The sequence below is a fragment of the Apostichopus japonicus genome, chromosome 10 (genome assembly GCF_037975245.1).
Source record: "Apostichopus japonicus isolate 1M-3 chromosome 10, ASM3797524v1, whole genome shotgun sequence".
Lineage (NCBI taxonomy): Eukaryota > Metazoa > Echinodermata > Holothuroidea > Aspidochirotida > Stichopodidae > Apostichopus > Apostichopus japonicus.
Window position 1 is genome coordinate 10559876 of NC_092570.1, and position 13205 is coordinate 10573080.

At 35.6% G+C, this 13205-nt stretch overlaps 1 protein-coding gene across 6 annotated transcripts in view; it reads left to right on the top strand.

Moving 5' to 3' along the window:
* Positions 1-13205, top strand: part of LOC139974998 (ATP-binding cassette sub-family C member 4-like) — a 64325-nt gene that overhangs the window by 11041 nt on the left and 40079 nt on the right. For 4 of the 6 annotated variants that reach the window (XM_071982577.1, XM_071982575.1, XM_071982579.1 and 1 more), the window contains 5 exons: positions 1827-1947; positions 2607-2825; positions 3360-3449; positions 6192-6355; positions 6472-6597. In XM_071982577.1, the coding sequence (XP_071838678.1) occupies positions 1827-1947; positions 2607-2825; positions 3360-3449; positions 6192-6355; positions 6472-6597 (720 nt within the window). Of the gene's footprint in view, positions 1-1826; positions 1948-2606; positions 2826-3359; positions 3450-6191; positions 6356-6471; positions 6598-9183; positions 9434-13205 lie in introns of all 6 variants that reach the window. The other 2 variants (XM_071982576.1, XM_071982578.1) reach the window with 2 other exon arrangements.

The following is a 13205-nucleotide window of genomic DNA, read 5'->3' on the forward strand; positions in this document are numbered from 1 at the left end:
TACAGTAGTTCCTGTTGTACAAGTGCCCCTGTGGTTGGTCTACAGTTCAGTTAGATCATATGCAGTAGCAATACTGTATGTACAGCTCATAATACAGAAACAAATCTTGACTGGAAACTATTAACTTGTGTAAATGTAAGTTCACAAATGATAAACCTATTTCCATTGCTATTCAGGTTGCCTATTGTGTCTTTCTGGACACTACTTGTATATCAGATGACCTTGTCTGACCATGGAGGTAAAAACAGACCTTCATGGTCTGACAAACTTTAGTTCTAGCATGGAGGTAAAAACAGATGGTTTTAGGAATCTCAGGTTTTCTGGCAGCTTGTTAAGAATCAGCATTGGTTGTGTGTATGAAGGTGTGGGGATAAATGAATGCTTCTATAAAATCCTTATTGCTCTGTAGTAAATCGAATAAGTGTACTGCAAACATACTGTAAACTACTACAAATCCAAAAGTATTAGGCGTTTTTACTTCCTCATGCTTGTTTTTCCTACCAATGTGAAGGACACTTTAACTTTTTGACCTTTTTTGTGCCTTGTGAAGTACTAGTTTTTTTTTCAGAGAACAATAATCCAACTGCTTTTTAAAGAAATTTTGTCACTATTTATACTTGACATTGAACTTGGAGTGAACTTGGATAAATTTAGATTCACTGTATGCTTGCCAACATCAGTATTTCAGTAAGAATTGATCTTATAAGTATTTTGTACTTTACAGCTTGTTTAGACTTCATGAACATAAAAGCTTTGTTATTAAGTTAGTCTTCAGGATGACTGGAGCTGTACTGAATGGTATCTTTTAGTGGAGTGTTAGCTTAGTGGTTAACGCCGGTGCCTTTCAATCAGAAGGTCCCGATTTCGAGTCACTCCAAGATTAATGTATGGCGTCCAGTTACAGAGTTGTTGACAATTGACAATTGATAATAATGGACGTTAAATATGAATGTAAGAGACTGACTTCGGTCAGCTTGCGGCTTTTATTAGCCAATGATAGCTTCTTCGCAAGTTCCTGCTTGCATGAGGATCTAAAATACATATATCTGGCAGACATAACCATATACACAGTGATGTAACTATTTACTGTATTGATACCACAGTACCAGTAACTTAACTTTGCTGCCAAGTTACACTGTAGTAGAGATTAAGAGTCATAAGACAGGTGAATATTTCTATTTAGACTTTGTTTAACTCCTGATAACAGCTGAAGAAGTCTGTATGATGTCAAGATGGTATGTGTGCAGTTAGAGGTTCTTGATGTGGTGCAGCACAGCTTGAAAACATGATGTAATACTCGAACGCTGGCCTTGTTGACTCTAGCAAGCAGTGCACCGCATAAACATATTTATGAGAAACAAGTGTGTGCAGTTGCTTGCTGCAAACAGGTAGGTACACACACTCCATGTTGCAGAGAAGTTACCAAAACTAATTGCAATTTGTTGATTACCAATCAACTCAGCTCATTAAGGGTGCATTAATGTTATATTGGTGCTATTCTTTGATCATAATTGCAAGCTGTCAATAATGTGTAATTAATGAAGGTAAGCTGGAAAAAGTTGCAAACTTACCATTGTTTTGTAGTCAAATCGGCTTTACTTTGTTGCGTACTACGTGGCAGAAACTAACTTTTATGTTGTCCTCAAAAGATGTTCAGTGCATTGCATAAATTGCAGCTCTGTGATGGAAAGTAAAATTTGTTGTAAGAAAGTAGCATCATTATGTCTCCAGTATTTGCAGAGCCCTTTTAGCTTTTTGCAGAAATTTTCAACATATAAATCACATTATGAATGACTTGACTATTTTTGTCATTTTTTACCTTTCAGAGAATGGGAAAGAGAGCTTCTAAAACAGAAAGAAACTGGGAAGTCTCCTAGCCTGGGATGGGCCCTCTTCAGAATATACCGTGTTCCAATGTTGACATTTGGCTTCATCTCTACACTTGAGGTACAGTATTAATGTACTCTGTAATATATACTTCACTCCTCTCTTAACTGTCTCCTCCATTCACCATACATGCATTCCAGTCTACCTACAGTAACCTGTATACTACATGGTAACATCTTAGCTAGATGCACCCTCATGGACCCACTTCCAGGTCAATGCCCACATTTTCCACACAAGCCTATAACTCAACAGGGTGAGTGATGGGCATAATGTACAATTACTTACCATCGTATAGAAGTTAAGATGGTCATGGAGTATCGCAAGTTGACTGAGGCCCTTCTAACAGTGTTGGAGCTGGTAAGGTGAACAATTAGTGACTTCTATATCTGATCTGCAGACAACCAGAAAAAGGTGATTTAAGCAGGAGCTTGCAAGTTGTATTAAACCTAATAAGACAAAGACGAATGAACAATCGGAATCAGCAAGACTATAAGTAATAGAGTTGTACAGTAGGTAGATCACCTGTGTAACCAGGTACAAGAGAGGCATTCAGCTACAGTATGATAGTCAAGACTGTTACATTGACTGATGTATGGATGCCACATAGTTCTCTTATTAATGAAGTGACATATCTTAATATCCTTTGAATGCCTGTCATTTAGAAAGGTAAACTTGCCCATAAAAAAACAATGTTACAATCATTTATTTTTCCCCCACAGGAATGTGTATTTAAAATTGCCCAGCCAATACTTCTGGCAGTTCTTGTGCAGTACTTTGGCGACACCCCTTCTATAACGCAACAGCAGGCCTACCTCTGTGCAGCTGGAATTGGGTTTTGCTCCATCATGCTCTTGACTATGCATCACTTCAGCTGGTTTGTATTCAGCAGGACTGGGATGCATATGAGGATATCTGTTACAGCACTAGTTTACAAGAAGGTAATAAACATGCGACTTTATTAATTTAAAAACAATGTTTTTATCACCATATGGTGGGCTAATCAAGCAATGACTACACTATGTATGGTTTATACTTATTTGATTATAGAAAGCTTGCTGAGTGAGTGATACATTTAGCTGAATTAGTCCAATCTAATAGTGTTGTTGTCATACATAAAGAAGAGCTTCAAAACTATAGAAATAGTCCAGTGTTGATGGATGTGACATGGTTTGGGTTGGTCTGAAATTCAAGGATCAGAAATTCTGGTTTCATCACAATTGGCTTAACCAACTGTCAAAGAAGGGTAGTGGAAGGCCATCCTAATGTAGGACAGGTTTGCAAGCTAAAGATGAATTATTTCAAAACAGAACTGTATAATGAACGCTCCCTACCACACCTTGTGGCTGGTAACTTTCATTTTACTCTCCTCTCCAGTATCATTCACAAAGTATGCGATCAGTGCTTCCAACACTATGTTATTTGTTCACATTTGGTAACCAGACATAATTCTCATTTTACCCCCTCTAATTCAGTCACTGAATCTAAGCAACGCAGCCTTCCAGCAAACAACAGTAGGCCAAATAGTCAATCTTTTGTCTAATGATGTGAACCGCTTCGATCGGGTAAGTACAAACTCAACATTTACACTAAGTCTAATGTCATATCTGCATTTTACTGCCTGCTAGATACTTTAACAAATGGACAAAACTTGTTTAAGTTTTGGTTTCTCTCTGCTAGTCTCCTCTATAGTCTCCACACCCTCCCCACCTTCATTTTGAGCTCAGTTACCTAGGGAAGAAAACAGGGTCATCTTGGATTGTAACACAGATTTTGCAATAGTTACATACTGGCTTGGTTTGAATCAACATATTTTGGTGAAGAACATGAGGGGTCAGTCTGTCAAATGATACATGTGTAGTAATTGTCAAGAGGTTTCTATGATCTCGATCAAAGTTTGCTGGATTCAATCAGGTCAATATGTCATTGTTTACAGGCAAAGTGTACATTAGTCATTGAAAGCCAATGTATTTGCATTGCTTAAAGCTCTTGAGGTTGCTGGCATCATTTTGCCAAGATAGTTAATAGTTTAATTTATTTATAGCATACTAACTGAGGAACAACAGAAGATTTCAAGGTGAAATGCAAGCTTGCAGACTATCAACTATCATTCCATTATACTTCCTTCTTCACATCCAATTGAATACTTTGACCACATAATTCTATATTAAGGTTCTAAGGTTAAAGAAAGTTTAAATGAAAGCAAGCATCTCACACCTGCAGAGACACAGACTTATATTGGTGATTAATAGAGATGTGCTGTGTATGCTCAAGATCCTTGATGTTAAGTCAATACCAAAGAAATCATTGAGTTTATACAGTTGATAAACTGGAATCTTTGTTGACTAAGTCGTCATCCGTTATAAATGAGTTACATCAAGGTCCATTGCATACCGCAAGGTCTGATAGAATGTGGTAGGTGTAAATAACAGGATGTCCTTCAGCCTTCCTTAAAGCAGCATTTTGCGTCCTTTTCTATGATTTTTCTCAACCTCACTGACTCCACTATGCCATAACGACATACATAACTAGCTGATCTATATAAATCTTACTTCAAATGGTGGCATTTGCAACTTTCAACTTTGTTTTTCTCCAAGATATTTTCTGTTGGGATCCCAATAAACCTCGCCCATAATATGAATATTTAAACACTACGAAAGTCATTGATCAATACGTAATACAACACCATGCTTGATTTGTGTACAGTCTATATGGCAGTTGTACCAGGGAGTTCCATAACAACTCTCTGGTTGTACCAACGCAAAGTCTTGAATCTATTTTTAGCAACGGCTCATAACTAAACCTGCATCTCTGATTGGTTGAATTTAAACTAGTGGGTTTGGGGGAACTGTATGCAATTAATTTTAAATGTGGAATTTATCGTGGACACTTCTCTTAACTGCAAATATCCTTAATTACTCGCCAATTAATGTTGTTGGCAGGGAAAAAATTGGCGTATATCTTAGTTTGCTGTTTTGTGATTGATATGTAAAAAACTTGATGGACATGTCAAAAAAGTAGAAAACTGCGACCAAATGCAAAATGCTGCTTTAAAGGCATATTCCAGTGGCAGACAATGTGACGCTTACATGGAAAAGAAAAATATCTACACAGCTAGTTGAAAACCCCATCTCAATATCTTATCCCTAACTCAACATACGGCTGATTGAATGGAAATATTTAGCGCCATCATTCCCTGGAGTTGATCACAATGGGTGGTCTGTGCTGGTATGACAGCAAATCTTTGTTAAAAGCGTTATTTTCCTGTTATAATCTTCTTGTTGATTTACCCTTGGCACCTGATCAATTTGGAATCTGCACTTAGTTCTCTTTTTATCCTCAAAATGCAACTTTCTTGTAGAGATTTTATTTTCCTGTGTGAATTAGTGAGTTATCTATTATAAAGAAAACAAACTTTTTCAGATGAATTGCCATAATGACATTATTCTCACTCCTGTTGCCAGATGCATTCACAAAAATACCATCAAATTTAAAACAATTGATATCTTTGCACTACAAGATGATACTAAGAAGTAGATTTGACATAGAGATGCAGAAAATTATCAGCATTTTAAATAAGCAATCAACTTCAGCAGCCAAGATATCTGTGTAATGCAGCTTTTTCTATGATTTGGATAAGTCTTTTTATATTGCAATGATACTCAGATCCTGTGACAAGTCAGTAATTTTTTACCTGGACTATTCAAATTATATGTTAATGACAAGAATGTATTAAAATTCTAGAATTTATGGCTCACTCATTATATCTTCCATCTATTACTGATATATGACTAATATTATAAAGTGTCTGAAATTTTCAGGATTGAATGGAATTTTTATGTAATACACATATTAATTTCCTTTATGTACTGAGAAAACACAGGAATAAGTTTCATCGTGAACAATATTTCTGATCTTGAGCAAAATCAGGTTTAGTGAAAAGTCAGAAATTCATGAATCAAGTCTAAAACTTGCTCAAAAGGATTGTTTTGGACGTTAGCTTTATAGCATTGCCATTTTATGGTTACATGGATAATAACATGTAATGTACCCTTCTAATTTAGTGGCTCATCAACCATAAAATATTATTCACAATACAATTACTTTTGTGGTTTGTAATTTTTGAATTTCAAGAAACCATGTCATGTATATAGCAATGTGAAAATGAATATTTTGAGCTAACAACTAGGCAATGGAACCGTTAAATTGACCATCATTGTTTTTGTCTGTTACCCTAATTCTGCGATTACTTATCAATAGATGATGAATGTTACATTGTGTTGTATTGATTTTTCTTGTTTTGTCAGGTTACTCTCTTTATGCATTATTTGTGGATAGCACCAATACAAATATTAACCATGCTGGCTGTACTTTGGTACCAGATGGGGCCACTCTCCCTGATTGCAATTGGCACTTTATCGTTTCTTATACCTGTACAAGCATTTATGGCTAAGATGTTTTCTTCTTTAAGGTAAGTTGTTACTGTTTTCTTTTAGTTAAATCAGTTGATAGCTTTTATCATCAATTATTGCATTTCTTTTGTATTTCCTTTATTGTTTTCCTCATTTACACTTTTTCATATTCTAGAGCTAAGACAGCAGTTTTGACAGATGAGCGAGTTAGAATAATGAATGAAATTATTTCTGCCAACAAAGTCATCAAGGTCCATGGTTGGGAGGAGTCTTTCACAGCACAGATCAAAGAAGCCAGGCGGTAAGATCTCAAAAGTTAGGAATTAAGATACTTTCAGTACTTTATGAAGTACATCTCTTAGTGCAGAGTTTATCATTTGATTGAAACTGTTTGACACTATTCCTAGAAGTAAAAACCATTATTACCATAACTTCAAAAGTTCAAGCTCTGACAAAGTTCAAATGGAGTTGCCATTATTATATTAATTACATAAGGAACCATCAGCATCAAGGAAGACCTCAGTTTCTTTATATTGTGATCGGAATCTTGCCTTATGTACTTAGTTTAAATGCTATGATTCTAGGCATATCTAGCGTATGTTGTACAGCTTCACAAGTGGCATAACTTGAAGTGATATAACTGTTGTTATGTTTTAACATAGTATGTACCTAGTGGTTTCTACTGAGCATGACTGAGGTAGCTGAATACTCATGATCGGAACCTAATATGAAATTTAAAGTGAATGGAACATTGCACTTAGAGATGTATATATATGGCTGTGTGGGTTACGAAAGCCCTAACAGCAATAACACAGCTAACAAATTGTTCCAGAGATTCTCAATTTGTAAGCTTGTTGTCCAGGTGTTTGTTGCCATAGCAACACACAGCAAAGTTTATCATTACAGGAGGACATCACAGAGGTTGTGAAATCAGTCATGAGAGACTTCACGTAAAATGTCAACCGTCCTTTACCGGACAATAATTGCCAAATATTGTTACTTATTTTTTATATTGCATGTTTGCAATTTTCACCTAGCTTAAAATGGAAGACTTCAAAATTTTTGTGCATTGTAGATTTCCCTTGTTTCACCAGAAAGGTTGAATGCCAAAAAAAAAAGTATTTGGAGATCTGAGAGCATTGTGATCTTAGTCATTGTGAAAAGCATTGGGGATGATATATCAGTTTATATACAATGTGCATGTTTCAAAAGAATTGGAACCCTCAACCCTCACACACACAGGGTTAGACATTAGTGTAAAACATTTATTTGTAGTCTTTCAATGTGACATAAGTACTCTTCTGTTTAAAATTTGTTCATCCATGCCATTCCTCCACTCAAGAAAAGAAGCAACATCCTTAAAGACACTGAATTAGCAGATGAAACTAAGCCTGAGTACAAGAGACTAACCATACACTTCTCCAAACAAAGTAGTAATATTTTCCTCTTTTCTGTATCTACGCTGAGTCTGTTAATTAACAGAACAAATCCAATTTACAAACATGATATGCCCGACTTCTCTCTGACTGTTCAGTTACAGTACATGGAAATTTGTAAAGGAAGTATATTTGCCTTTTATATCTGCCATTTTGGTGATCATGGAATGTTTGATCAGTAAACTTAATACTGCCACTGATATTCAGCTGGTAGTTTAATATGTTTCTATGTTTCTTTTTGAATGTCTGGCCTATGTTAAACATTCAGTTTACTAGAGTTGGATGGATACAATGTACTAACGTCAATTGGTGTTAGTTAAGGAAGTAATAGATTCAGGCATCAGACACATAGAAGCAATATAAGAGTTGGATTCATATACTGTACCATGGTCAATTGGTGTTAGTTAAAGAAGTATACACTTGAATCAGGCATCAGACACATAGAAGCAATATAGAGTTGGATTCATATACTGTACTTTAGTCAATTGGTGTTAGTTAAAGAAGTATACACATGAATCAGGCATCAGACACATAGAAGCAATATAAGAGTTGGATTCATATACTGTACCATGGTCGATTGGTGTTGGTTAAGGAAGTAATGGAATCAGGCATAAGACACATAGAAGCAATATAAGAGTTGGATTCATATAAGTACTGTACCATAGATAATGGCTGTTAGTTAAGGAAGTAATAGAATCAGGCATCAGACACATAGAAGCAATATTGGCTGCCACATGTTACAACTACTTCTGTGAATATTTTGTATGAAAATTAAGATTACCTGATGTGTGGAAAGTGTGGCAACCTTCAGAGGCCGACTGTGTCCCTCTGAAGATCCTGCTGTCTACTTACATTTATATTTTCATACAGACTTTATGACAGTTTGTTAACAGTTTTACTCTCCCTTGTAATATTTGACAGGTGCTAGTTCCTGTACCTACAGTTTTACTCTCCCTTGTAATATTTGACAGGTGCAGGTTCCTGTACCTACAGTTTTACTCTCCCTTGTAATATTTGACAGGTGCTAGTTCCTGTACCTATTTTGGCAATTGACAAAATATTGATGATAATGTGTGTTTTACTGACGATAACTTGTTGTCTTAAAGTGTGTTGACCACTCTCTGCCACATTGGACCACAGTAGCTCTTAACAATAACTCTTACCTTTTTATTTACAGTATGTGTGCGTGTTGGTTTGGTGTGTAAAGAGTGTTAAGTGAAACTCACTAAATTAATGTGTGATATTTATGTGTAAAAATGTACTACCTGCAAAATTTGAATAGCACAAACAATCAATAGAGAGGTTAAAATGATTATTGAATGGATATTAACACTGTCATGTTATTATTATATTTTCAGTTGCCTAATATCTAGCAGGATGACAGTGTTGGTGAGGAAGATTACTCAGTTAATGTTAGGTCATGTCAATGTCATTTGAATTCTCTCCCTTAGGAAAGAGGTAACAAAGCTACTGCTTGCCAACGTGTTTCGAAGCATTATCTACATGATGTTTGTAGCCAATCGTCCAATTACAACTGGTGTAGTCTTTATCACATACGCATATGCCAGCGGGGCTTTATCTGTTTCAAAGCTGGTCTCAGCCATGTTACTCTTGGATATTGTAGGGACAGTCACTGGTGGCTATGTAAGCGTAGCTGTCCAGAACATCGTAGAGACAATGGTATCTCTTAAGAGGATGAAGGTACGCCTGTATGGGGTGTTCATCAATTCTCTCTTCACCCTTTCCTTCTCAGATACTGCCTTTCAAAACCTTTGCTTTATTTAATCTTTCTCTCTTTTAAAGGTGAACCTTTAATTGGTTGGTGTCTTTGCAATTAGTATTAGATGCAAAAACTGACAGATGTATACCTCTGTAGACCATTATAATCCACATTGCAGCTTTGGTTAATTATTCTCAATTAATTAGGTTGATCAGTCAAGTATTCGATGAAATCACATGAAGATTATACCTCATAGGCGACAAAGGAACTATAACTGTAGCACACAGGCCTCTGAGCACGTAGATTATCAGCTGTAGTGTAAATAAGTGAATCAAGTGACTTTAGTGTTTCAAAATTTAAAGCTCACAGGGGTGTTTGTGCTGTCTATTTCTCAGAGTGGCTAATACCCTTAAATAGGATGTTTCTGAGCACTTATGTTGGAGTCTGATCCTGAAAGAAATTACTGCAGTACCTTATTAAACCTTTGTGATTGATTGGTCATTTGCTATGTTACAGTTGTTATAATACACTTTTGGATTTGGAAATAACAGAAGTCATTACAGACTGTTAGACATTGGATTGTCTTATTCTCAAATTTGCAAAAGTTCATGTTGAAGTTACTTCATTAATGAGCCAAAATACTGCTGAAAGCTGTGAGTCTTTATCCTCATTGCTTCTCTTTTAATTATGTTGATTGAATTTGTACAAAATACAATTAGTAAAGGTCAAACTATGTACACTCATGTATTATAAGACATTTGTTGGATTGTATCTGGAGACCTTTAATGTGAAATACAGGTTTGATTGTTACTTCTGTTTTGTGTTAAAGTAATGTTTTGGCAAGTTGCTTTGTAAAGGAATACAAAAGTAGGAATGCTGCAGTTTATTGTGAGAAACTTGAGAAAGCAAATACAAATGGTTAAATTGTGTCCCTTCCATCGCCAATGAACTAGAATTAAAAGGACAAAATGTAACAACTTGCTGTTTACTTTAAAACAATTTGATGGTCAGTTAATAATTTTCTTGGTCAATCAAGACAATCATTTTAAGAAGCTACTTGCTGCAATAGCTCATCATCAATACATTTGTGTGAACGATTTGTAAGCAGTGTCCTACCATATATTGCACTATGTAAAGACAATGCAGATTAACTAAGGATAGAAGGATTGACATGTGGAAGAAATCAGAAAGTATTCTGTGAGCTTAACACAACAACTATATTTTCAAACAACCCAGATATTGTTCTTTGCCAAAAACCATACATTTCATTGAAACAGCTTACACTTTTTGTTTACATATTTGGTAACATAACAAGCATCTCTTCAAGTAGTGGCCCTCTGAAGATATCAAGAATAATTTTTCCCTCCTTAATTCTGAGAAACTTAAACTTATCGTTACCAAAACTTATGAACACTAATTAGTGTCATTTCATGATACTACTGTACTATTTTATCCATCATTAGCCATCATCAGCTTCTGAATGTCCTTCAAACAGAGCAAGGGATGAATCCTTAACCTCCATTTAAAGAAGTGTAATAACATGATGTGTAAGATTATGATATTGAATAAGATTACTTGCCAAAACTTTAAAAATATGTTTGGAAATTGATAGCGCCTTTATGACTTTACCTTAGGGGGTCTGATGGGCTTGTGTAGTAAACCAGCATTAACAGTGTAGTCATGATTTATACAAGTAACCAAAACATTAGGAACCACTTTCAATTACAGAGAATTTATAAACGACACCACTGTTATTTAGCGCTACTACACTGTGTAAAATAATTGTAGTTTGCTGCTTGCATCTTTCATCACTGTGAACCTTACTTTAAAAGCTTCTTTGTCAACCAATGGCTGATTTCATTTGCCAAAGCCTTGGTGTGAAAGTCTCTTTGCATTATTCTTGAAATGTGACATCAAATCTTGTATTTCACTTTACATTAATTTCTCCTGGTTTCTCTTATTTATTATTTTAAAGTTAAAGCTTTCAACAGTGAATGCACTTGATACCATGTGTGTTGCATGGCACAGTGTTTTATCTGCAGTTTGTTTTGATTTTCTATCATCGTCAGTTACATTGGTAATCCTTTGTTGCACTAACTACTTTCACATTTTCTCCCTTCATTAGCACTCCAGAATTTATACTTACTTTTTTTGTTTGGAAAATGAATGTTATTTGATAATATGTTACAGAAGACTGCTACAGTAATTCATGTAAATCTCTTGGCAATATGTGTATCTGTATCTTGCCAGATGCCATCATCAGGTTTAGTAACTTGAAAGTTCTTGCAAAGCAGCTATTTGGAATGACTATTGGAGTCAGTTTGGACTGATTGGTTGATTGATAAATTTATCATAGCTCAAGTTTTTCCATATTTTGTAGTTTATTATTAGCATAATGGTTAAAATTTATGTAAATGAAAAGCCGGTGGAAAATTCTTCTCAGAGAATTTGACTGTCTTGTTAAATACTGTAGTATTGTGTGGTTTTGTTAATGTTGAATCTGGCCTTGCAATGTTGCTATTCCAAGCTCTTTGTTTTATGAGACATGAGTTTCAAATAACTTTCATACAGTAAGTATACCAACTACATATAATCACACTTGCATCATGGTAGTGTGACAAAGATGCTATTTGTGTGACAGTGTGACATTAGTGTGACAGAGATGCTATTTGTTATGTTATAAGAACAGACAACTCTGCTTTACATTGCCACTACTTCATTGTGGCTATGTTGGTAGTCTTGTACGTTAACTACATTAAATATGTGTGCCTAAGTTTGAGATAAATTCTGTTTGAGGACTTCAGAGAAAGGCGCCCTTACGTCTCAGTATGCAAGGAATGCTCCTTGGGATGTGATTCACTTTTCTTGTAAAATGCCTTCGATGTTTGCTATCCATATTGTGTTTGTGATATTTCACACAATTTCTTTAATCTTGTCTCTGGAATGTTCAATATAGAATTTGTGTTTGTCTAATTGCCACAGTACTCAGTAGTATACAAGAGAAACACAAACTCTCTTTTAAAACGGTGCAGACAACAAAACAAGGCAGTATCAACAACAGTATCCCTGAGTGGGCCCATATTGTATATCCACGACAAATGCTTTTCTTTGGTCCCGAATTTGTGGGGCTAAATATTTTTTGGACCATTTGGGCCCCCAGTTTCTTTACATTGCAATAGCCCTGCAACCTTATATCAGAAGTAGCCAAACTTAGTATACACTTGTTGGTTAATACTGTAGCTGGTACATGTAGGCCTAAATGTTTGGGACCTAAATATTTCGGGCCCATTTGCACCAAGTGGGCCCATATTTTCCACCTCAAATGCATTTTTGGATACATGCTTTGGGCCCAGATTTGTGAGGCCCAGATTTTCTTACATTGCAATGATCCTGCAACTTTAAGTTGGATTGTAGCCAAACTTGGGATACAGTTGCTTTTGTTGCCCAAAAATTCCTGGGCCAGGTGGGCCCAAATTTTATTTCCACCTCTAATGTATTTTGGGACAAATTCTTGGACCTGAATTCTTAGGGCCATTTGGACCCACATTTTGGGGATTTCAATTTTGGGCGGCAAATATAGTTTTGAGCCTCTTTGTTTGGGCCAAATATTTTTGGGACCATTTAGGTGCAAAACGTTATCGGGCCCAATTTTTTGAGGGACCCAAAAAAAACCCCTTTAATCAGATTGTATGCAAACTTGGAATACAGTTGTTGATTAATAACTGGTACATGTGGGCATAAATATTATGATAT